The sequence below is a fragment of the Chelonia mydas genome, chromosome 1 (genome assembly GCF_015237465.2).
Source record: "Chelonia mydas isolate rCheMyd1 chromosome 1, rCheMyd1.pri.v2, whole genome shotgun sequence".
Taxonomy (NCBI): Eukaryota; Metazoa; Chordata; order Testudines; family Cheloniidae; genus Chelonia; species Chelonia mydas.
Window position 1 is genome coordinate 117,271,711 of NC_057849.1, and position 26,018 is coordinate 117,297,728.

Sequence of the window (26,018 nt, forward strand, 5' to 3'; positions counted from 1 at the left end):
GTGGATTTCACAGCATTTAGGAGTTGTCCTTAAAACAGAAAACGCGTCTCAGTCTGTGAGAGCGAGTCTACAGCCGCGCGGCTGCTGGGCTGGGCGCAGCGAGAAGGGGATTAATGCTGTGGTGGAAACTGCCTCGGCAATTCACTGCTGCCCCAAGCCGGCAGCTGCAATTGTGTGTGTGGCTTGCAGGTTGGGCTTTTGGCACATGATTTAACACTGCAGCCGGCTGCGCTCGCTCCGAGCCCGGTGGGTCGGTAAACCTGGCCGCCCCGGCCATTAACGGGCTGCAGCGAGCTCCCTGCCTCCGGAAAGGGGGGTTATCAATTGACGCCCGGCAGCGCGGCTCCTAGGCTGCTCCGCGCTGCCCGGTGCGCGCGTGGAGACAGGTAAGGGAAGGTGGGCGGGGGGCAGGAGGGCACGCGACGGGCACGCGCTTCACCGCCCGCTGTGTGCGCGCGCGCGAGCGGCGGTTGGGGGGATGGAGGGGGGATGGAGCGCGCGGCTCCGGACGGGGCGGGAGAGGCGCGCAGGGGAGCGAGGGGGTTAATGCAGCAGGTAACGAGAGGGGCGCAGGAGGCTCGGAGGGGTGGCTGGGCGGAGCCCGGGGGCAGCGAGCTGTGGGTGACCGGCCGGAGATACCTCCTCCCCGCGCGGCCCCGGTGCCTGCGGGGCAAGGCCGCCCTGCCCGGCAGGAGGAGCCGGGGCCGGGGTCTCTGATTGGGCTGCGGGGCTGGAGCGGGAGAAGCGGGCGCCGCGGCGGGTAAGTGCGAGGGGGCAGCGGCGGAGCCCGGCCAGAGCCTGGGGAGCCGCCGCTATGAGCGCCGTAAAGTCCCCGGGGCGCAGGAGGAGGAAAGCGGCGTGTGCCCCGCAGGTACAGACCCCCCACCCTCGTCCGGGGCAGCTGGGGCGGCGGCGGGCGGGGGGCGGCCCTGTCTGGTGGGAGCCGGGGACCCCTCCTGCCCTGCCGGGGGTGGGGCGTGGGGGGGTGAGGCCTGGGGTTGGGCTCGCGCAGCCTGCGCTGGGAAGACCCCTCGCACCCCCCAGTAAGACCCGGCGCGAGGCGCGGGTTCCCCGACTGCGGGTGACACGAGAGCGGCCGGGGTGGTCGGAGCGCAGGGCGCTGAGCGTGGGCTGGGGACCCGCGCCGTGGGCTAGCCCCGCTATCACCATGGTGACGGCTTGACTCCGGCTGGCGGGCAGGGGGCATGGAGAGACGTTGGGCTTTGTTTGAGGTGATTAGTGCCCTTAGCTCCTGTGCAGCTTCCTTTATTTTTAGAAACGCCTAATCTAGCTGTATGGCGTCTACAGCCCACTTCTCTGCAGATAGTGTAGTTTACTTAAAAAAGAAAGAAAGAAAAAAGAAGCCATTATCAAATCTGCACCGGTCTTGCAGAATATCAGAATCTCCTGGCCCAAGCACAAAAGCTGCTTGCCCACCATTACAACTATCAGGATGGAAACACTTTATTTTATGTACTGGTTAACCTCTTCCACCCACCTCCCCCACAAGCACCCGCCACTGCCCAGGCAAAGATAATTCTGAAAGGTTCTGCAGAAAGGTATTCGGATACATTTACTTTCTAAATGCAGTGGGTAGCGGGTTTCCCACAACGAACAAATCAGCAAGTTTCAGTGAGGGGCTATCAAAGCTTCACTTCTATTTTTTATTTAAGTCAAATAGATCTGGTATAGTAGACTTATAAAAAATAGGTAAAGGCATATATATTCCGGCTCTTTATCTGTTAGTTTTCAAAGATACTTTTAAGTTTAAAACAAAAATGAGCAAGGCTAGTTTTCCTTTTTTTCAGGGCTGGATCCAGTGAATTTTCTGTTGATTTTCATAGGAACAGACTCTAACCCTCATGCAGTATTTTGCATTTAATATCTTTCATTGTAATCTGTGATAAAATACTATTCTTTTACATTCAGTTAGCTGATTTTAATTTTTTTATGTGCCCATTACTAGGAGATAAGGTTGCATTTTGTCTTTGATCTACAGTATTTCCTTCGGTTTCCTTCCATAGCATGACCACTTTTTTTTTAACTGAACCAATTTGTCCCACCCATATTTCTGGCCCAATCCTGTTTCTTTGAAATCTCTGGGAAAACTCGTATTAAATTTAATGAGAGCAGGATCAGACCCTTAATTACTAGTATTTGTCCTATTTTTTTCTTTCAGTTTGTCTAAAAACTGTTTGAATATTACTCCTGAAGGCATTCTACACCAAAAATTCTGTGCCAAAAAATTAAAGATTCTGTGCACAATATTTTAAAATTCTACAAAATTCTGCAAGTTTTATTAATCAATAAATAAATGCAGAGGTTCCAGCATGGCAGTGGGGAGCACAGGCCACTGGCTGCATGAAGGTGGGAGATTACCTTGCAGCCCCCTCACCCGCAGGACATGGACTCAGCAGTGAGGCTGCACCCGGCCCTGACACAGCACAAGGCTGGGCTTGCCCCAGAAACACCTTGGGGCCATGCCCCTCTGCACCAGGTGTGGGGCAGGCAGGCTCAGCCAGGCAGGATCCAAGTGTGGAGGGGCTTGGTGTGGGGTGAGAGGGTTCTGTGTGGGAAAATCTGGGTGCAGGCAGCTCAGTGGGGGGGTCTAGGTGTGGGGGTATCTGGATGCACAGAGGCTCGTGGGGGTTCCAGGTGCAGGGGCAATGGGACTCTGCAGGGGCTTCCAGGTGAAGGTTGTTGGGGCTCAGCGGAGGGGTCTGGGAGTGAGGATCTCAGCCGGGCAGGGGGTGGGTCTGGGTGCTGGGGGAGTGGGACTTGGTGGGGTGGAGGTCTGGGTGCAGCTCATTGGCGGTCAGTGGCATGAAGGTCTGGATGTGGGGGCTTAGGGTGTTGCAAGGGTAGGGCATCAGGGTGGGGGTTTCAGTGCAGGGAGCTCAGTGGGGGTGGTCTGGGTGCAGGGGTGGGGTTCCAGAGGGAGGGCGTCTGGGTGCAGAGATTGAGGTTCTGTGGGGTGGGGTTCGGGTATGGAGGACTAGGGGGGTTCTGGATGTACCAGGTGAGGCTTGGCAGGGGTGTCTGGGTCTGAGAGGTCCAGCTGCACAGGGGTTGGGTGGATGGGGGAGCAGCTCCCCATACAGTGATCCATCCCCCCACAGCTGAGGAGTGATGGGGGCAGGAAGCAGGGGAGGATACTGCAGCTGGGGGAGGTTTCTGTGGGGTGGGTCTGACACAGCCCCAGCCACTCCTTATAGGGGAAGAGGCAGTCCCATCCTCTCCTGCCTCCAGCCCAGCCGTGATTAGTAGCTGATCCCAGCTCAGGGTAGGAGCCACAGACTGGGGTGTCCCCAGCCCTGCAGTGATTTACCTCTCCACTGGCTGCTCTGGGTGCCTGAAACATTGTACCTGCGCTACTAGGAAGTGGTGTGTGACTGCTCTTGTAGCTTCCCTGTCAGAAAATCATTTTTCTGAAGGGAAGGAAAGAAATCTGCAGAGGACATGAATTCCGTGCATGTGCCGTATTCCCCCAGGGGTTGAACTTGTGGTCAATTTTTGCCATCTCTTTATGACAATAACTTTCCTGATCATTTTCAGTATGATTCTGCAGAGATGATTATTCTACCAAGTTTGTTCTTTTATAAGATTGTAATAATATATCCACTACTGCCTCAAATTGTTCGTCATCTGTTTTGAGATTCTTGGATTTATTATTAATCATCAATTACTATTAATCTTGTTTTTTGTGGTAGTGCTTTAAGGCCAATTAAGAATGGGGCCTCACTGTGACTGTCTCTGCCCTGAAGAGTTTACAATCTAAATAGACAAGACAGTTTTGATTTTTTTCAGGGCTAGATCCAGTGGCTGTTCCAGGACTACTCCAGCTGGTAGGAGTAGCTGCAGAAGCAGGGACCTTCGGATTTTTAGATAACTTTCTACAGTTTTTTTGACAGGACCTTCTCTGTCCTGTTTTAACTGGCTGTTTGTGCCAAACCTCTTTCTCACAGTCTCTTCAGGTCTACTCCTGTTACCTGTTTCTTCCCTGCCCCATCCCCCTCACCTCCATTCCCTTCCCTTTTCTTTCCATTTAGCTTATCCCTTCAGAAGGAACCCCTCTTAAAAACAATTGTAAAACTAATATGATGTCTTCTGCCATCACACTGTTCACTTTGCTTGTGTGTTATACCCTTTCCCCCAGGGGGTGTCTCCAGCTGGCTTCTCTTTATTTTTTTGCTATCATATTTGACACAACTGATAAGAGCATTGTACTTCAGTTATGTAGGAGGGCACAGTCCTGCAAACACTTATGCACATTGAAGTCAATGGGACTGCTCACATGTGTAAAGTTACACACTTGTGGAAGTGGTTGCAGGATCAGGATATATATTTGATATACAACATAAGGGTATGCACGTAATTGGAGTTTTACCTTTGTAATCAGTCTTCTGGTTTTACAGCAGGAATTTTTCTCTCCTATGAATTGTCAGTGCAAGGTTCTATTTTGGGTCCACTGCTTTTTTCCCCCTTTAGTCTGATTCTTTTAAGTATCATTTATATGCAAACTATACTTAACTTAGTTCCTTTATTTTTTTAGGACAGCAACTAGCTGCTTTTTATTGCTTAATATGGACAAAATAAAAATGCTAACAAAACTTTTTTGCTTCCAAACTGAGTTATTTGATTTTCTGCATTAAGGGCCTGATCCAGTGCCTACTGAAGTCAGTGGAAATATTCCAGTTGACTTCAATGGGTGTTGGATCAAGCCCTGACTCCCATTTCTACAGTTTTGGGGTTTAATTCTGACTCTTATGTTTTACATATTAAGTCAATAATTAAAATGTATAGAATGTAATATTTGTAATTTTTTGTCTTTGTTACTAAATCATTGATGTATGATTCAGTTATTTCTTGGCTTAACTGTTGTAATGGCTTTCTTGCCAGGTTTTGTACTTTTTGGTATACAGTCTGTTCAGAAATATGAAGCTTGTTTTCATTATGTTTATTATTATTCTATTACTGCTTTATTTGGGCCATTACACTCCCTAAACCTAACCTGTAGAATTAAGTTAAATATAAGGCTTTTTGTATATTTACACTCACTCATTTTTCAGATTTTGTTTATTCTTCTTATTGCAATTTACTCTAAGCTTCAGATTTGAGTCTTATTGCTTCTATGCTACTAGTTTTCCACATCAAAAAATCAGGCCTTTGTAGTGTGGGGCCCTGGTGGTATACATTTGTTTTCTTTTAAAAAAAAATATTTTCCACTTTGTTGAATGTATTTTTGGGTTTTGTCTGTTGAGATTTTTTTTATATTTGTTTTTTGTTTGATATTTTGTTATATTTGTAAAAGATGGTAGATAATATTATTAATCATAGAATATCAGGGTTGGAAGGGACCTCAGAAGGTCATCTAGTCCAACCCCCTGCTCGAAGCAGGACCAAGTCCCAGTTAAATCATCCCAGCCAGGGCTTTGTCAAACCTGACCTTAAAAACCTCTAAGGAAGGAGATTCTACCACCTCCCTAGGTAACGCATTCCAGTGTTTCACCACCCTCTTAGTGAAAAAGTTTTTCCTAATATCCAATCTAAACCTCCCACACTGCAACTTGAGACCATTACTCCTCGTTCTGTCATCTGCTACCACTGAGAACAGTCTAGAGCCATCCTCTTTGGAACCCCCTTTCAGGTAGTTGAAAGCAGCTATCAAATCCCCCCTCATTCTTCTCTTCTGTAGACTAAACAATCCCAGCTCCCTCAGCCTCTCCTCATAAGTCATGTGTTCTAGACCCCTAATCATTTTTGTTGCCCTTCGCTGGACTCAATAATGAAATTGATGCCAATGTCACACTCAGTTAAAACAAGATCCTCCCCACTCTTGCTTTTTAAACTTGTCAAAGGAATGGAAAATCTATATGCTTTACTGCTAACTCCCTCTCCCCTAACCCTCCCCAACCAGTGGAGCAAGAGACCAGTAATGAAATCTAGGTGTCTTGCATGGGATTGTAGAACAATTCCACTAAACTACCAGACTAACCTAAACCCTTTTGTTTGTTTTTAAAAATGAAATGGACAAAATTTATCTTTAGCTGCTCTGGTGATTCATGAATAGTGTTATCTCAGGATGTTCTCTCAGTGTGCAGTGTTAGGTACCTTAAGGGGAAATATTGTTATGAAATATCTTCAGGAGTATGACTTCTCCCATTTTCAAAGGTCACACTTCATGACTGCATGCAGAAATTCATTCCACAGAAGTACTACTTATGCTGTTTTCCATTCCTCCAAAAGGTAACAACAAGAGAAGACCATTTTGATATAAGGGATCCACCGTCTGATAGTGAGAAACCTTTTAAATTGGAAGGAAAGCCTAAGAACAAAGACAAAGTCATCCATAAACTGAATTTAAAGGTGGTTTTATTTTTCTACTTTTTGTTTTTTGTTTTGGTGACAGTTTGTAAGGAACAGGAATTCTGATAATTTTATATAATGAAATGATAACTCAGCAATAACATCTGTTATTTAAATCAGTGTCACAGTCTGTAGAGCTGGCAAGCCTTTTCTTACCAAATAGAGTTGCAGAACCAAATCAGTTATGGCGTGATATCCTGACTATGTTGCATCATTTACATTATAGCATTTTGTCAGTATGTGATGACGTTATGTAAATGTGACTTAACATCCTTAAATATTGATGGAACTTCACAAAACAAAAAACATCATAGTTCAGTTAGTGACTTGTGTATATTCATTTGAGGTCAACTACTGTCATTCCTTCATCTCTCTGTTGTTGGGAGAGAAGGGAATCTTCCCAGGAGTAATGGCCAGATTAGGAGGAAATTATGGTTATCCACCCAAGACTTGTTCACAGTCCCAAATATCTAAATGTTTCAGCTGAAATCATTAGCAGTGAAGTAGTTACCAATGTTGCATTTAGATTGACATAATTTTTTTTTTTGTCTGTAGAATTGCAGGCACTTCCCCAAATTTAATGCACAGTTAGTCATTAATTTATCATTACACATTTTCCAGTTAATATGCTCTCCCACAAAAACTAAAGACATCCTAAACCATCCTCAGTGTTCAGCCCTTCTACTTAAGTGCCTATGAGAAAAGAGGGGTTTTGTAGCATGTCTGGATGCTAACAAATTCATGGTCTGGTTATCGAGATGGGACACTAATTCTAGAGTCGAGGATACGCTTCCAGGAGTTCTTTATTTATGAGAAAAGAAAAGGAGTACTTGTGGTACCTTAGAGGCTAACAAATTTATTTTGTTAGTCTCTGAGGTGCCACAAGTACTCCTTTTCTTTTTGCCAATACAGACTAACACGGCTGCTACTCTGAAACCTTATTTATGAGGAAGCTCCAGCTCAGATGTAAGGTTGCCAACTTTCGAATCGCGCAAAACCGAACATCCTAGCCCGGCTCCTTCCCCGAGGTCGGCCCCCCACTCACTACATTTCCCCCTCCCTCGGTGGCTCGCTCCCCCCCTCAATTTCACTGGGTTGGGGCAGGGAGTTGGGGTGCGGGAGGGGTTGAGGGCTCTAACTGGGGGTGTGGGCTCTAGGGTGAGGTCAGAAATGAGGAGTTCAGGGTGTGGGAGGGGTCTCTGGGCTGGGGCAGGGAGTTTGAGTGTGTGGAGGGGTACAGGCTCTGGGCTGGGGGTGTGGGCTCTGGGGTGGGGCCAGGAATGAGGGGTTTGGGGTGCAGGAGGGGGCTCCAGGCTGGGGGGTGAGGCTGAGGGATTTGGAGTGCGGGAGGGGGCTGCGGGTTGAGGCAGGCAGTTGGGGTGCAGGAGGGGGTATGGGCGCTGGACTGGGGGTGTGGGCTCTGGGGTGGGGCCAGGGATGAGGGGTTTGGGGTGCAGGAGGGGGCTCTGGGTTTGGGGGGGGCTCAGGGCTGGGGCAGGAGGTTGGGGCTCGGGGTTGGGGTGCAGGCTTATCTCGGTCAGCAGTGCAGCGGAGCTAAGGCAGGCTCCCTGCCTATCCTGGCTGTGCTGTGCCCCAAAAGTGGCCAGGAGGCTCCACATGGCTGCTCTCATCCACAGGCAGTGCCCCCCAGCTCCCATTGGTCATGGTTCCCAGCCAATGGCAGTGCGGAGCAGTGCTCAGGGCAGGGGCAGCACATTTTTAGTGCATTGTAGTAGTCTAGTGGCTGATGGTAGCAAGGTCAGCACTGGAAAGGTTACTCTCTTCTAGCAGGCACAGGTGAAAGAACTATTTTTTTTATTACAAGTGCTATTCTATCTTCCAGAAACAGCCCAGGTGCTAATATGATTCCAAGACTGCTAATTTGAATCATATGTAATTTGAATCACAAATGGTATTTTGAGAGCACAAAGGCTAAGCGTTCTCTTGCTGAGTTTAGGTCAATAACAATCACTGAGGTACTTAGGCTGACCAGATAGCAAATGTAAAAAATCGGGACAGGAGGTGGGGGGTAATAAGTGCTTGTGTGAGAAAAAGACCCAAAAATCGGGACTGTCCCTATGAAATCAGGACATCTGGTCACCCTAGAAGTACTAGAAGAGTTGGGACCCCACAACCTGTTTTTGGAACCGGTGTCCTACCTGGCTGGGGAAGGCTAAAAGAGAAAACTTGATCCATTGCTGGTGGATATTGTCAAATGAGAGAGTGTAGAATGCCAGTGTCTCTTAGGAAAGCTGTTGCTTGGCTTTTTCTCAAGAAACCAGCATTTGATGTAGTAATCTGGCTCCTGTTTAGTATCTAATCTTCTGTCTGATTAAAATTAGATAGAATGTTATAGTGAGACAACCTTCAGAATACCTAGATACTTCCAGTCTTCTTGACCCTGTCAATTTAGATATGTACCTTGGTGCAAGACAGAAGCTGCTGTGGTAGTAGTGGTGGTGGTAGATTTCCTACTGATGGATAATCTGAGATCTCCATACTGATATTGTTAGGTCTACTGGCTGTTTTCCTATCCTGTTGATTATGGAGTAGTAGTCACTTATCTGCAGACTAACGGAAATGGACAAGCAGTTCCTCAGATGATACTATCTTTTTCTTATTGAGTGTTCTCTGATGGTTGTTAAGGGCAATAGCATGAGGTCATTTGGAGTTTCACAATTGGTTCCATCTTGTGTTCCTTTTTCTTCAATGTATATATTTGAGCTGGGAGGACATATGGGCAGCAGTAGTGATATGTTGATAGTATCCAGCGTCATATCCTTGTTTCACTTGATCCAGCAGCCTGTGCTGTTGAATGAATTGGAGCATGGGAGGAAAGTTTGCTGAAGTGATGCTCGTCGGTTGGGAGAAGAAATCAGAAGATATTGTGTATATTATGTCTGTCCCTCATATTTAGCATGTGTGCCTGCCATTTGTTTCTAGAGTTCATAATCTACAGGTGCTTTTGGACTCCTGGTTGCTGCTGAATGATCCTATTGTAACATTGCCCAGGAATGTTTGTCTCCATCCTTCTGTGGCTAGGAGACTGCTACCGTTTTTGTGCCTTTGTCATCTCAAGATTGTTATAGTAACATGCTCTACATGAGGCTATACCTCAGTCAACCTGGAAAATGAAGCTGGTGCAGAGTGCAGAATTTTGGTAGGAGCATGTAACATGTGTGCTCCGTGATCTGTGCTATCTGCCTTTCGATTTTTGGGTAGAATTTAAGGTGTTACTTTTTATCTGAAAAACCCTAAATGGTTTGGATCCTGTGTACTTGAGAAACTGCCTCTTTCACCTTCTCACAGTTGCTCAGATTAGAATCCTGTTAATATAAAGGAGAGGGAGATGCCAGCAGGGCCCTCTGTTATGGCCCTCAGCTTTGGAGAACACTTCTTTCCTTTGTGGCCCAAAACAGCCCGAATATGGTGACCTTTTGAGCATGCTTCAAGGCCTGTCTATTTAGCCTGGGTTTTGGGGATAGAGGAGATGATATAGGTTGTTTGTGTGGGGTAAGGGACATTTTTTTTACTGTGGTTAATTATTTCAGGTATGAAGGCGAGCAGCTGTTGGCTTCACCTTTGTTATTTTTGTAATTTTAAATGTTGGTCATGTTAAAACTTGAAAGACATTTAAAAAAATAATGTATTCCCTCAACCAAGTGTGCAGATATCCCCCTTGCTGACATTACTTCGGTTTTGTCTGTTTTAAGACTCAACCACTTTACCTTTATCCATTCTCCAAGTTCATAACTGCACTGGGTTATTCATTCCACTGCACCAACTGGATCAGTTGTGGGGGAAATATGAAGCTGATTCTCATCAGTTGTTGCAACTCCTATTTCCATATTAACTCTGTTAATATAGTATATGAGTTGAACAACAGGGGTGACAAAATTAGCCCCGGTAAAAATCCCAGTTTTGACAGAAGGAACAAACTTTTGTCCCAAACCACTCTTAAGGACCGCCCTGATAAGAATGATTCAAGGGCAGGTCTGTTGACTACTATTCATGACTGCAGATATACCAATAAAATGTTGTGGTAATTGGTGTTGTTTGCAGCTGACAGATCCAATAATATCAGCATGGACACTTAATCCTTATCAATTACTATGAAATCATTCACCAGTGCAGTTTTTATATCATATCAGGTCTAAAGCCTGATTGACTGAGATCTCTGAAATCTGAGGACTCAAGATTGCCTGGGTGTCTGCCACAACTTTCTTAGGGACCTTCTCCAAAAGTAAGCGGGTCAGAGCAGGTTGATAGGTGACAAGATCATTGACATGTTATTGTTTCTTAAGCAGTTTCCTTAAGAACATCAGGTACCCTGTCCTCTTCCCCTTTAGGGGGATATTAACAATCTTCACCAATAATGAACCTAGTACATTCCTGCTGGCTTTTTCCACACATGAAGTACATAGACCCCACTTGCAGGTGGTGGAAAAGATACTTACAAAGTCTTGGTGGGCAAGACTAATTGATATTCAGGCAGAGCTTGAGAGCCATTTCTTCTCCCAGCGCTATCAGAGAAATGCTACTGTAGCAGCTCAGTTTGTGAGGGTGGTCAAGGGAACACTGGGGGGTTACATATCACACTGGGAGACCAACAAATGGTGTACACATCACATGGAGAGGTCAGCCAAAGAAGCTGTGGAGCTGCTGATCAAAGGAGAACAACTAGTATGGATAAGAGAAATAAACAGAAGCAGATAGCTTCATTTTAGGGTGGAAATTAGGAGCCTGTTTCTTCACTGCCTTTCACCTTGGATAGTCATTTACATCTCTACAAAATGCTACTAGTGTAAATTAATGAAAATTTTGGGCTTGTCACTGTCTGCCTTTGCACTCAGTTTAGTGTAAATAAATATTTCTGCTGTGAAATGCCTCCAGTTTATATCTTTTAAGATTAAGAAAAGTAAAATGTCTTTGTTCTTCCTGGTCCTAGTAGATTGACGATCTGAAGAAGAAAAACCATGATTTAGAGCAACATGTTACAGAACTGCTTGATAATAAGCAGGTGGTGGAGAGTCAGGTGGATAGTTTGACCAATAAGAATGAGTATCTGTGTAAAGAACTTGCTGTAGTTGACAAATTAGCTGAACAGCTGGAAAAAGAAAAAGAATTAGTCTTGGATACTGCTGATCAGGAGCTTGAGGAAGCAAAGGTATTAAATGCTAAACAGAATACGTATATTATAGGGGGAGCCAGTAAGTTTTATAAAATTTAACCTTTTGGGATGAAACTTTAAAGCCATGGTCTCTGTCTGAAGGTAAATTATTTTTGTTTATTTTTAAATTTAAAATCTTACTCATTTTAAAACTTAAAAATGAATAAAGGAAAGAGGGAGTAATGGGTAATGAAGATTGGAACATTCCAACCTGATAAGTCTTGAAAAGGGCTCCTAGTGTAATGGGTTAAACTGAATGTCTGAGGACAAGCAGTTACGTTTAATTTGGGGAAGAGAGGTCAAGAGGAGGCTGCCACACATCTCATGATTTGTGGAAGTACCACTATAACTGTTAAGACTGTGTAGCCAATATAATACATGTGGGAAGTGCTGCTATAGAGCCTGAAATATGAAAAACTGGCTTCTCTGAGCTCAAAATAAAAAACTTAATTTGTTCCAGAGCAATACGAGAACCCTTCCCTGACCCTAAATAAATTATTCAAGTATATGACTGAACCTTTTGAAATCTTGTATCTTGAATTTATTCAGCAGATGAGGAAAGAGTACCATTTCAGTTCACTGTATATATGAAAGTGAGAGAGATAACACTAGTGTCCCAGAGCTTGTTGAATTTATTAAAGAGGACCAGATCCTCAGATGATGTAAATTATCATAGATCAACTGAAATAAGTGGAGCTATGACAACATACACAAGCTGAAGATCTATCCTAGGGTGAATATTTAGAGAATGAGTTTTTGTAGTAAATTATCATAGAATATCAGGGTTGGAAGGGACCTCAGGAGGTCATCTAGTTCAACCCCCTGCTCAAAGCAGGACCAATCCCCGACTAAATCATCCCAGCCAGGGCTTTGTCAAGCCTGACCTTAAAAACTTCTAGGGAAGGAGATTCCACCACCTCCTTAGGTAACGCATTCCAGTGTTTCACCACCCTCCTAGTGAAAACGTTTTTCCTAATATCCAACCTAAACCTCCCCCACTGCAACTTGAGACCATTACTCCTTGTTCTGTCATCTGCTACCACTGAGAACAGTCTAGAGCCATCCTCTTTGGAACCCCCTTTCAAGTAGTTGAAAGCAGCTATCAAATCCCACCTCATTCTTCTCTTCTGAAGACTAAACATCCCCAGTTCCCTCAGCCTCTCCTCATAAGTCATGTGTTCCAGTCCCCTAATCATTTTTGTTGCCCTCCGCTGGACTCTTTCCAATTTTTCCACATCCTTCTTGTAGTGTGGGGCCCAAAACTGGACACAGTACTCCAGATGAGGCCTCACCAATGTCGAATAGAGGGGAACGATCACGTCCCTCGATCTGCTGGCAATGCCCCTACTTATACAGCCCAAAATGCCATTGGCCTTCTTGGCAACAAGGGCACACTGTTGACTCTTATCCAACTTCTCGTCCACTGTAACCCCTAGGTCCTTTTCTGCAGAACTGCTGCCGAGCCGTTCGGTCCCTAGTCTGTAGCAGTGCATTGAATTCTTCCGTCCTAAGTGCAGGACTCTGCACTTGTCCTTGTTGAACCTCATCAGATTTCTTTTGGCCCAATCCTCCAATTTGTCTAGGTCCCTCTGTATCCTATCCCTACCCTCCAGCGTATCTACCACTCCTCCCAGTTTAGTGTCATCTGCAAACTTACTGAGGGTGCAATCCACACCATCCTCCAGATCATTTATGAAGATATTGAACAAAACCGGCCCCAGGACTGACCCCTGGGGCACTCCACTTGATACCGGCTGCCAACTAGACATGGAGCCATTGATCACTACCCGTTGAGCCCGACAATCTAGCCAGTTTTCTATCCACCTTATAGTCCATTCATCCAGCCCATACTTCTTTAATTTGCTGGCAAGAATACTGTGGGGAGACCGTGTCAAAAGCTTTGCTAAAGTCAAGGAACAACACATCCACTGCTTTCCCTTCATCAACAGAGCCAGTTATCTCGTCATAGAAGACAATTAGATTAGTCAGGAGTGACTTGCCCTGGGAGAATCCATGCTGACTGTTCCTGATCACTTTCCTCTCCTCTAAGTGCTTCAGATTAGATGAAGTAGTCCCAAATATTTAACTAAATTTTGGGTCCATCTGGTGGGAGAAGAAGAATATCTCACATGAGAGAAGACATCCAGAGCCTCAGATTTTATAATTTATTTTAGAACCAGAAAATCCATGAAGGCCCCAGTTGTGCATCGTAACCATGTGAGCAGGCCCTTGTGCTTGTAAAAAGTCCTGTTGGGTTCAGTGCTGTGCACTGAAGAATCTGCCTGTGTGGAACTGATTGTAAGATTAGGGCAGTAATGCCTGGAATATTGCCATTTAAAATGGCTGGAATGAACATTTTATGGTGGGTACTGGGAGGAAGAAAGTAGAATACATCCTTGTTATTTTTTTTTTATATGGCCACTCCTGTGCCAAAATGGTTGAGGGATGAAAGTTGTAATAGTTGTAGTTGAAAAGTGCTTTTGAGTATTCAAGTGAAAATTGCTTTTGATTTCACAGCGTGATGAAAAATTACACTTTGTGCATGGATAGTACATTTAGTGTGATTGTATTAGCACTATTCAGAGGGAAGGTAAGTTGAGCTATGCATGTGTGGTTAACGTAACTACATGCTTATCTTCTTAGTCCTTTGGAATACTCAAACTGGTCCGATTTCCAGAAGTTTATTGAAAATGCAGATCTGGTAAAAGGGGATCTGCACTTTCTTTTTGCTCACCCAGACGGACACTGCTCCTTCTTTGTCCTGATCCTGTACAGTTTATGCAAGCAAAATACTAATTGACTGCACATTTTTGTTCTAGTTAATTCTTTAAAGGTTCATCTTCCTAAATAGCGTGTCTCCAGTCCAACCAACCTGGAAGAGAGTTCCAATTAGATGCTTCAAAGGAATAAGAAAATGGGGCCAAAAATGCTGTATTTTCAGTTTACTACCTGTAAATAAAGAAATGTAATTTTTATTACTTTTTATTCTAGACTCAAATTAGATGCCAGCAAAACAATATTAGAAAGTTGGAGCACACAATCAAAATACTTAGATCTGTAAGTTAAATATGTATTCTTAGTATTTTTGCAGCTATGCATTTATGTAGGTTATTACTTTCAAAGAGCAATTAATACTAGTATACGTACATTTAATTTTCTTTTGGTTTTTACTGGTTCAATAAAATAGAAAGATTATGGAGAATATTTCCGTTTTGGTATATATTGGTAATTCTCGTTCTTTAAATAGACTGTAATATATCCTTTATCTTTCAACTCTGAATTTTTTTGTTTTTGGCAGTCTCATTAACTTTTCTACAAAATCCAAAATGATTGACTGCTCTGAATACTCCTAAAACAGAATTCTGCATATATGTGAAATACACACAGCCAGTATTTTATCCTTTAAATATTTATTTTAATATTCTATCTTCCCCAAATGTTCATAACCGTAACACTGAACAATGACATTTGGAAATATACACAAACGTGTATAAAAGTCTAATAAACAATTTATCAGCAAGAAAAACTTCTGGGTAACAAAATGGATGTAGATTATTTGCTTCCAGATTAAATTGGTATAATTAATAGACTCCTTCATTTAACTGGGAAGTATTTTTTTGAATATATCGAGATCACATAGACCTCTTACCATACACAGTATTAAGCTTTTTCACAAATTTCCATGTTTACAGTATAAGACTTTTAGTAATTACACTTGCTTCTTAGACCCCAATCCTTTAATGAGCGCCCTGTGGAAGGACCCTTCTGCAGATCTCGTTGCCAGATTAGGGCCTTAGTGGCTCTGATCCTCTGAGTAGGAATTGTGGGAATTAAGAGCCCTGGAGAATTGGGCCCAATGAAACATTTTCCCGTGATCTTGTCATTAAATGTTGCCAAGCAAAATAGCCTTTTTTTTGTTGTTGTACCGTATGGAGACACGTATTTATAGCACATGTATCTACCTGTGTGATAAAATTAACTCATATTGAAATGGGATTTTTCTTAGCCAAAACACAGAAATGGTATACAGATCTTATTTCATGAGTAAAAAGAAAAGGAGTACTTGTGGCACCTTAGAGACTAACCAATTTATTTGAGCATGAGCTTTCGTGAGCTACAGCTCACTTCATCGGATGCATACTGTGGAAATTGCAGAAGACATTATTATATACACAGACACCATGAAACACTACCTCCTCCCACCCCACTCTCCTGCTGCAGGAGAGTGGGGTGGGAGGAAGTATTGTTTCATGGTGTCTGTGTATATAATAATGTCTTCTGCAATTTCCACAGTATGCATCCGATGAAGTGAGCTGTAGCTCACGAAAGCTCATGCTCAAATAAATTGGTTAGTCTCTAAGGTGCCACAAGTACTCCTTTTCTTTTTGCGAATACAGACTAACACGGCTATTACTCTGAAATATTTCATGAGTGTTCAACAATTTTTAAAGGTGACTTGTAAAACTTAAACATTTGGTTTATCATCCAACAGCAATAAGTGAATATATTAAAAAACCCTTTCAGGCCTTCTTCCTTGCTTTGTTTCTTTTCCATTAGAAAATCAGGTTTTGTCTATCCTGTTTTTCCTGAAAGATTCTGTGGATGACTGGCAAACTTGATGTAATATAAACCTATTAGGACTCTAATCGGGTCAAACTTGAGTGAAAGAGAAAGTGATTCTTATTCAGTTCAACATCTATTTAAATTAAATTAATTAGAAATACTTGGGAGAAAAGATATTGTTAAAGACTCAGCACCTCTGCCTGCTCAAATAAAGGCTTGACACTCCCACCCAACTGCCACAATCCACATCTGAGACCTCCGAAGAGTTCCCCGTCAATACTAGGGAAGATGTGGAAGATGTTACTTAACATTCCTGGCATTTTTAAAGTAAAAAAACAAGCAGAAAAATATGGGTAGATCTTCTTTACGCATCATAAAAAAACAAAAATAAAAAACCCACACCGTTTTTTTCTTTGCAGATGACCTTTAATTAACATAGTTACCTACACTCCAGTTTACTACCATCCTCAAAATTCACCATCCATTACCCACACCAGACAGGATAGCCTCATGTTTTTCCTAGTAGTAGTAATAATTAGGGTTGTTGATTAATTGCAGTTAACATGCGTGATTAATTTAAAAAATTAATTGTGATTAATCACAGTTTTAATCGCACTGTTAAACAATAGAGTACCAAGTGACATTTATTAAATATTTTTGGATGTTTTTCTACATTTTAAAATATATTTATTTCTATTACAACATAGAATACACAATGAACACTGATCACTTTATATTATATTTTTAATTACAAATATTTGCTCTGTAAAAATGATAAACAAAAGAAATAGTATTTTTCAATTCACCTTGTACAAGTACTGTAGTACAATCTCTTTGTCCTGAAAGTGCAACTTACAAATGTCAATTTTGTTTGTTTGTTACATAACTGCACTCAAAACCAAAACAATGCAAAACTTTAGAGCCTACAAGTCCGCTCAGTACTACTTATTGTTCAGCCAATCGCTAAGGCAAACAAGTTTGTTTACATTTATGGGAGATCATGATGCCCACTCTTTATTTACAATGTCACTAGAAAGTGAGAACAGGCGTTTACATGGGACTTTTGTAGCTGGCATTGCAAGGTATTTACATGCCAGATATGCTAAACATTTGTATGCCCCTTCATATTTTGGCTACCATTCCAGAGGACATGCTTCCATGCTGATGACGCTTGTTTAAAAAAATGTGCTAATTAAATTTGTGACTGAACTCCTTGGAGGAGAACTGTGTCTCTGCCTCTGTTTTACCCACATTTTGCCATATATTTCATGTTGTAATAGTATCGGATGATGACTCAGCACATGTTCGTTTTAAGAACGCTTTCACTACAGATTTGACGAAACGCAAAGAAGGTGCCAATGTGAGATTTCTAACCGACCCAAGTTTTAAGAAGTGCCTTCCAAAATTTGAGAGGGATGAGGTGTGGAGCATGCTTTCAGAAGTCTTAAAAGATCAACACTCCAATGAGGAAACTACAGAACCCAAACTACCAAAAAAGAAAATCAACCTTCTGCTGGTGGCATCTGACTCAGAGGATCAAAATGAACGTGCATCAGTCTGCACTGCTTTGGATTGTTATAGAGTAGAACCTGACATCAGCATGGATGCATGTCCTCTGGAATGATGATTGAAGCATGAAGGAACATACGAATCTTTAGCACATCTGGCATGTAAATATCTTGCGACGCCAGCTACAACAGAGCCATGTGAATGCCTGTTCTCACTTTCAGGTGACATTGTGAACAAGAAGCGGGCAGCATTATCTCCTGCAAATGTAAACAAACTTGTTTGTCTGAGCGATTGGCTGAACAAGATATAGGACTGAGTGGACTTGTAGGCTCTAAAGTTTTACATTGTTTTATTTGTGAATGCAGCTATTTTTTGTACATAATTCTACATTTGTAAGTTCAACTTTAATGATAAAGAGATTGCACTACAGTACTTGTATTAGGTGAATTGAAAAATACTATTTCTTTTGTTTTTTACAGTGCAAATATTTGTATTCAGAAATAAATATAAAGTGAGCACTGTACACTTTGTATTCTGTGTTGCAAATGAAATCAATATATATGAAAATGTAGAAAACATCCAAAATATTTAAATAAATGGTATTATTGTTTAATCGTGATTAATTTTTTTAATCGCGTGATTAATTGCAATTAATTTTTTTAATAACTCGACAGCCCTAGTTATAATATAATAATTAGACACTGCTATATAAGTCAGTAGTTTAATGGTGCTTCCTCTTAACTTGGTGGTAATGTATCAAGGATTAATCATCACTTCCCCATTTTGTCTTGGCGTTTATTTAGCTCAGGATTACCTTTTAAGCAGGAAGCCTTCTCAAGTTGCCATCTAAGTACACAATCTTTGTTATATTTAAGATGCTAAAAGTTTCAAGGAGAACTCTTGTAAAAAGAAAAGTAGTTAAGAGAAAAGATGGAAGAAACTAAATAACTGAACAGCCTGTTAGATCAACTGTGTAGAATTACATACTCGTACTTGGAGAAAGTGTTTCAAAATGTGAAAGTGCAAATATCCACAAGCAGTTACTTCACTTTAATATTTGAAGAGTGTTTATCCACTTTGTGTTGAAATATAAGTGCATTACATTTTAAAATCTTATATTTCAATGAACACATTTTTCATTTTGGCACTTAAAAGGTTATTTTAGAAACAGAATCTGAAAAAACACTAGGGAAGTCTCCTTCAAGACTTGATACCTTTATCAAGACATTGGAGGAGGACAGAGATTATTATAAAAGTGAAGCTGAGAATTTGAGGAAGATGTTTCGAAACACATCCACATCTTCAAGTCCTAAGCACAGCCCCACTCGTAGCAGCATTTCAAAACATTCTTCGCCTATGCAGGTAAGCTTGGAATATATTATAGTATAGTAGTCATGCATTTATTTTGTACTGAAATCCCTAACACAGGACTTGGCTCCAAATCCGTGTTCAGTAATAAGATAATCTATTAGTTATGAAAATGGATGGCAAGCTCAGGCAATTCACACGTAGCTAAGCACTGCCTTAAGGGTTCTAGATTTACACCTCCTTAAACATGTCTTAAGGCTTACTGTGATTACATTTAAATACTTCCTAAGGTGTTTAATAAAAATAGTTTTGTAATAGTTAGGCAATTAGTAACTCAAAACAAGGTGAATCAAACCCTTTAGTTCCATGATATAAAGTGAGTAGAGAATACTGAGTCAGATTGATAAGAGACTGAGTTTTTGCATATGAAAGATTTCCAATCTCCATTTAATGTTTTTATTTAGTATATAATATTGATAAAATGCATATGCATCTAGTTTTGACTGTGTTCGATCTGTTCAGTGCTGGGCTTTCTTCTTTGTGTGTGTGTATAGTAGTAGTTTCAAAACCTAAAGTACTAGGAAATGTGTACAAATTTGTTTCTCATCATTGAACTTTTTTGACATTCTTTAAGGGAATGAGTTCAGATCCAGAAGTTATGAAAATATTCAGAGAACGTGAAGAACTGAAGTCAATGCTGGAAAAATATGAGCGCCACATGGCAGAAATTCAGGGTAACATCAAGGTTCTAACAGCTGAGAGAGACAAAATCGTCATTCTTTATGATCGGGTAATTGTATTCACGGGAGTGTGAAAGACAGTGGAAAAATATTTGCAACACTTTAAAGGAAAAAAATATTTTAGTCTTGTTCTTGCATTAGAAATTCAGGTCTCATCTACCCTGGAAGATTCTATGGTTGAAGTTTATCCCTTTTTGGGATGGCACTTAGGCAGGTGTTTAAGTCCCCTTGACTTCAATTTAAGCTCATTCATAAATGCTGCCCTGAATAGTGCTGCTTTCCTGAATCGAAGAATACATACATGAGTCATTGCATTCAGACTTTGACCTCATTACCCACAATGTTGCTGAGGTGCACTTATATCACTAGTCACATGTCTTGTGATTAAAGTTGGTCAGAATTTTTTTTGAAAATGTTGACTTTTTGAAAAATCCAAAATTGAAATATTTCTGCCAATAATGTAAATAGTTTGTTTTGGACATGCCACTGCAGCATTTAATGGGAGTTGTAGTTTTGGTGCCTCATGCTTCTATTCTCTTCTATAGGCCAAGTTTCCTGATCAGACTATATCTCCCATGATGCACCATAGTCTTTCTTGATGAGAGTAGGTGATGCATCATCGGAATGTTCAGGTGCTTAGTTTTTCTGTGAAAAAAATCTCAATTTTCTGCAGAAAGCAGACCTTTTTTTTGCAAAAACATTCAGTGAAAAATCCAATTTTCTGTTAAAGTTTTGATGGGAATTTTTTTACCAGCCTTATTTGTAAAATATGTAGTCCATAATGCATTAAAGTATCTGTTTCACATTTCACATGTGTTTAACAATAACAGGCACAGGAAGAAATATCCCGACTTCGCCGAGATGTTATCAAATCCCCCAAGACTCCTAAAACGACTGTGACAGCCCAGGCTATCTTAAGGCGTGTGGAGACAGAAAGGGATACAGCTCTTTCTGACTTCCGAAGGATGACCACAGAACGAGATAGCCTCAGGGAGAGGTTAAAGGTTTGATTTTTATCCCAGCTTTATGGCATTAATGTATAGTTAAGATTGTAATGTGGTATCCATTCTAATATGTGGTTAAACTAAATGTATGCAATGAACTTTAAAAGTAACGTTTTGTATGCATTTTTTGTTGTTTGAAACAGATTGCCCAGGAGACTGCATTTAATGAGAAGGCTCACCTGGAACAGAGAATAGAAGAGCTGGAATCAACAGTTCAAGATGTAAGGAAAATATGTCTTCTTTACATATAGAATTGTTATTAATGTCATAAAGGTGACATTTGTGGCTAAAGATCTGTGAGTATAGTTTTAGGGCCTGCTTTTCTAAAGGCACATGTGAGTAACTGTACATGTCTGAAGAGTCCCATTTAAGTTGATTTGATCAGATGAGTAAAGTGTTTGCTGGATTGAGCCCTTAATTTATAAAAGAAAAACATTAATAAAGGAAATGTACATATTAAATATATTGTTTCAGAGATTATAGTGTTTGAAGTAAAATCTGGAGTGCATCCACATTGAAGAATGTAATGGAAGCTTGTACTGCTCTGAAAGTGAGATTCTAATATACCAATTAACTGAACATTTACTTACAAGCAGGGCTTAAATTCATCCAGAGCCCTCTAGAGCAGAGCCCTGGTAAATATTTTCAAACCCGCAAAAGTGTTGTGGCTTGGAGCTTCAGACCTATAGGAGCCCTATTGGTGGGGGAGGGGGCTCCGGGAAATAATTGTTGAGAATTTAAGCCCTGATTTACAAGTTTAAATAGCTGTTCCGTACTCTGCATTCTCTTGGGAATTCCCTTGGTTAATGGACACCCTTTTCTTTCTGCAACTCACCTGATAAATATGGAGATTGGTACTTCAATATTCGGGTCTTGTCATTTTGATGTTGGGAAGGTTGCTGAATGTACAGGAGTCCTATTGATTTGCTCTCAAATGGTTTGACCATTGATCAGAGTAACTTAGTGAATCAGTAAACTAGGAGAGAGAAGAAGGTGGAGAATTTTTATAGTTTTTTTTTTCTTTAAATAGATTATAGCAGGTGATTTCTTTGAATATTAAGCTGAAACCTTTTACTAATCAAGCTGTCATATTTTTGAAGTGATCTGATTTTAATGTTGGTTTGCAGGGAATCCAAAGTGAGATTCTGGACTTACTTTTTGTTTCTGGACTCCAGAACTGAGGGAACTCCAGAGATAAGACTTAAATTGGAGCGTTATGCTCTACAGTAACCTATCTGGGTGTCTTTGCTCAGGAGAGAGCTATGTCTTGCATTTTTGATGCAGTGATTTTATTGCATTGTGATTCTTTCACTCATTATCATCATCATGTTACAATACCTTTTGCTATATCATCCAACTCTGTGATTTTTAACTCTTTTAGACACCATATGACTTTTATGGTTGGGTATAAGCACCAAACCAAGACTTCCACTAGCGGGGCAACCTACTACTAGAGCTGAAAGATATGACCCAGTAACTCACACTTTGTTTCTATGATCGGTCTCAGGCAAAGAGTACAGTTTTGCCAGTGCTGCTCTGTTTCAGGTACATAGATATACTACAAGAAAGATGAAACACACACTCCAATTTCTTTCTATTGATCAGTGGATTTTGAATCGGGCCCTGAGCACAGATGGTATGGAGATCTGCCTTTCAAATAAAAGATTTACAGTACAAATCAGGGTAGAATTTGAACTAGCAGAAGAAATATTCTATATAAGATATATTCTTCTTAGAGTAATTGCTAATGTCAATTCCAATTAGATGTGCGTGCAGCGCGCGCACAACAGCCTGAAGACTTTTCCTCTAGCGGTATCAGTAGGGTCGGGCTGGGCACCCCCTGGGATCTCGCCTTCTTGGTGCTCAATATAGGGCCCTGCCAACCTGCCACCCCCTCAGTTCCTTCTCACTGCCAGTGATGGCTAGCTGGAACATCCCATAGCTCTTGTCTTGGTAAGCACATTTTCCTGGCAGTGTCCTTTGTCTCTGTTGTACACAGTTGTAGCTAGTGGTAGTTTCTTAAGTTTCCTTTGGGATCCCCTGGCACTGGGGCATGCTTCGGTCCCCAGGCTTGAAGGTGTGTATAGACTGTGGCAGGCCTTCCCAGAAGTGTTCCGCCTGCTTCATGCTTGAAGTGTCTTGGTGAGGGTCATCTCAGGGAGCGCTGCAAAATTTGCAGAGGGTTCCGTCTTTGGACCCTAAAAGACCAGGATCAGCGCTTCCATATTTTACTCACAGAGGCAGCTCTTCGACCCCAGTCAGACCCCAGCGCACTGGAGCCAGCCCCAAGCACCTCCTCTTTGGTGTGCAGTGCGCCAGCACCCGCAAGCCGGTGCCAAGGCAGCACTCTTCCAGAGACCCTCAGCACTGCCATAGCTCCACGCACAGAGCCATGCCACAGACCTCCGTGAGGCTCCAGTCACAATCTCCGGTACCTCAGAAGAAGAGGAAACCTGACAGAGGTCTTTCCCCAACCAGGCCTAAGGACCCAGCAGCTGGAAGGCCCCCATCTGGTGCCTAACTGCCACAGGTTTTGTCGACTCCTGTCCCAGTGGGGCTTCAGTTGTGTCAAGACCCCCATCACTTGCTGACCCGCCACAATGAAGACCTGCAGCTCCCCTCCACACTGGAGGTGTTTGAAGCTGTCTCGGGTCTCTTGGTGATCATGGTGGGAGAGGTCGCTGGCAATGGTTCGGGCCCTGGTGCAATCAGTGGCCAAGCTGGGGATTATGGGTCAACGTGCACCATCCCCTGCGCACCACCCTCTGGCACCTGCCGCTCGTGTGGAGGAGATGCATTGGTCTCCCAGCCCTCGGTATCGATCCCAGTGCCAAGGGGCTTCGCACCTCTGTGGTTGTCCCAGTTGGAGACTTCGGAGTTGGAAGCAGAGTCATCGCGCTCCAGTAGGAGCAGGAGGTCCCGGTCCCTCAGAAACCATCAGCCCTACCTGGCACCATGGCCGAGTCAGTGGCAAGCCCTACCTCAGTGGCCCATCACCAGAGCCGGGGTAGATCCAGGTCGGTGTTGGTAGTCTCAGCATCCTTTGGGCTGCCGCAGACACCTTCAGCACCAGGGACATCAACGGTAATGCAGCCGATCACAGTACTGGCATTGACGGTTCCAGCACTGATACCATCTGAGGTGGCAGCACCAACACGCTTGGCTCCAGGAACCTTCCTGTCGGCTTCAGCACCAGAGATCTTTGCTCTTTGGGACCCCAGAGGGGCCAAGGGCAGAGATCAGGCTCTGGTTCAGGTCAGTCTCTTGTCCTCTTCCTCCCCGGACGAGGCAGTGGTTGGCACATCGACTGCCCCAGCCTTGGAGGACAGCAAGGTTCTACAACAGCTGCTGAGACAGGTGGCCCAGAACCTTAACATCAAGACAGAGGAAGTGGTGGAGGATGCCAACCCTATGGTTGATATCCTTTCCCCTCGTGGGCCATCCCGTATTGCGCTACCGCTGATAAAGACTATCGGCGAAGTCACTAAGACCCTGTGGCAGACCCCAGCCTATTTGCCTCCTACCGCTAAGAGATATGAGCAGAGGTATTTTGTCCGGCAGGGGGTTTTAACATCTTTATACGCACCCCCTGCCGGATTCCCTGGCAGTGGATGTGGCCAACCAGTGTGAGCACCAGGGCTACCTTGGGCCCTCCCCAAAAAATTGAGAGGCCAAAAAATTGGGCCTTTTCTGGAGGAAGGTGTACTCAAGGTAGTTGGGAAGGTGGAGCATTGCAGCTCCGCATTGCGAACCAGCAAGCCATGGTCAGCAGGTATAATTTGAATATCTGTGGGGTGATGGCAATGTTTGCAGAGTTCCTGCTCCTGCACTCATGCGCAGAATTCTCTGCACTAGTGGAGGAGCGCAAGCTGATTTCCCGCACTTCCTTACAAGCAGCATATGCAGCTTCCCGCATCGTGGCGACTGGGGTGGCCGTGAGGAGTTGTTCCTGGCTGCAGGTCTGGCCTCCCTTATGAAGTTTATCAGACAATCCAGGACCTCCTGTTTGAGGGTCTGGCCCTGTTTTCAGAAAAGACTGACTCTCGGCTACACAGCCTGAAGGACTTCAGGGCCACCCTAAAGTCCCTTGGGCTCCACACTTCCTCCATGCAGTGGAAACATTTTTAGACTGCAGCCCCCGCCAAAGTTTTAGCAGCCGTAGAATAGGCAGGAGAGCTCATGGTGAAGGAATAGAAACTCCAGGAAGAGATCACATCTCTCGTCTGGTCAGGGCTCTGGCAAGTTGAGACCTTCATCAAGCTAGAAGCAGGCCTTTTGAAGGCGTGAATGAGAAAGGCGCACCAGTACAAAGACTGGATCCATCCCGCCTTACCGTTTTGTCCCAACTATCCCCTTTCTACCCTGCGTGGTCCCGTATCACATCGGACCGTTGGGTGCTCCGCACAATAGAAAGGGGATACTCCCTCCAATTCTCTGCCCTCCCACTGTTCCACCCCCCCTTCCTCATCCCTCCTCAGGGACCCTTCTCATGAGCAACTCCTCTTATAGGACATGCAATCGCTCCTATCGCTGGGGGCAGTGGATGAGGTTCCTCAGGAGCTGAAGGGCAAGGGCTTCTATTCCTGTTATCTCCTAATACCAAAAGCCGAAGGTGGCCTCGGGCCCATCCTAGACCTGTGAAATCTCAACAGATTCATGAAGTTTCGCATGTCTCTTTGGCCTCCATTACCCCTTCCTTGGATCCAGGGAACTGGTATGCCGCCCTTGACTTGAAGGATGCACACTTTCACATAGCAATCACACCGTCCCACAGAAGGTACCTCAGGTTTGTGATCAACCATACCCATTCACATATCCAGTTCACAGTCTTCGTTCGGCCTGTCATTGACACCTCAAGTGTTTACCAAATGCATGACAGTTATGGCTGCATTCCTGTGCAGGTGGCAAGTACAGGTGTTTCTGTACCTCGACGACTTGCTGATCAAGGGCCGCTCCAGGCTTCAAGTGGAGGCACAAGTTGACTTCATAAAAATGACATTCGACGAACTGGGCCTTCTTCTGAACGTGGGAAAATCAACAGTTCCCTACCACCACAGCAAGGAATTGCCTGAATCTCCTGGAATATATGGCCAATTGTACATACGTAGTGCAACACGCCAGGCTCAGACTCTGGCTGCTCCAATCATGGCTAGCCTCATTGTATCGGCCGGTGAGGGACAAGTTGGACAGGGTCATCCCTCTACCTCACCCAGTCCTGGACTCCCTCCTGTGGTGGCTCGACCCACAGGTAGTGTGTGCAGGAGTCCCCTTCACCGAGCCTCAGCCAGCCCTCTTACTAGTGACGGGTGCGTTGGTCTTGGGATGGGGTGCACATCTGGGAGACCTCAAGACTCAAGG

General features: G+C 43.4%; 1 protein-coding gene across 8 annotated transcripts in view; it reads left to right on the forward strand.

The window, feature by feature from the left end:
- The first annotated feature begins 210 nt into the window (after positions 1–210).
- The window catches only part of TSGA10 (testis specific 10), an 80,015-nt gene continuing 54,207 nt past the window's right edge, over positions 211–26,018 (forward strand). Inside the window, exons 1-8 of one of the 8 annotated variants that reach the window (XM_037898528.2) lie at positions 569–871; positions 6,247–6,366; positions 11,318–11,533; positions 14,528–14,593; positions 18,764–18,970; positions 19,551–19,706; positions 20,487–20,660; positions 20,804–20,881. In XM_037898528.2, coding sequence (XP_037754456.1) covers positions 815–871; positions 6,247–6,366; positions 11,318–11,533; positions 14,528–14,593; positions 18,764–18,970; positions 19,551–19,706; positions 20,487–20,660; positions 20,804–20,881 — 1,074 coding nt within the window. In that variant the 5' untranslated portion in view covers positions 569–814. Of the gene's footprint in view, positions 387–568; positions 872–6,246; positions 6,367–11,317; positions 11,534–14,527; positions 14,594–18,763; positions 18,971–19,550; positions 19,707–20,486; positions 20,661–20,803; positions 20,882–26,018 lie in introns of those variants that run through there. The other 7 variants (XM_043537288.1, XM_043537248.1, XM_043537254.1 and 4 more) reach the window with 7 other exon arrangements.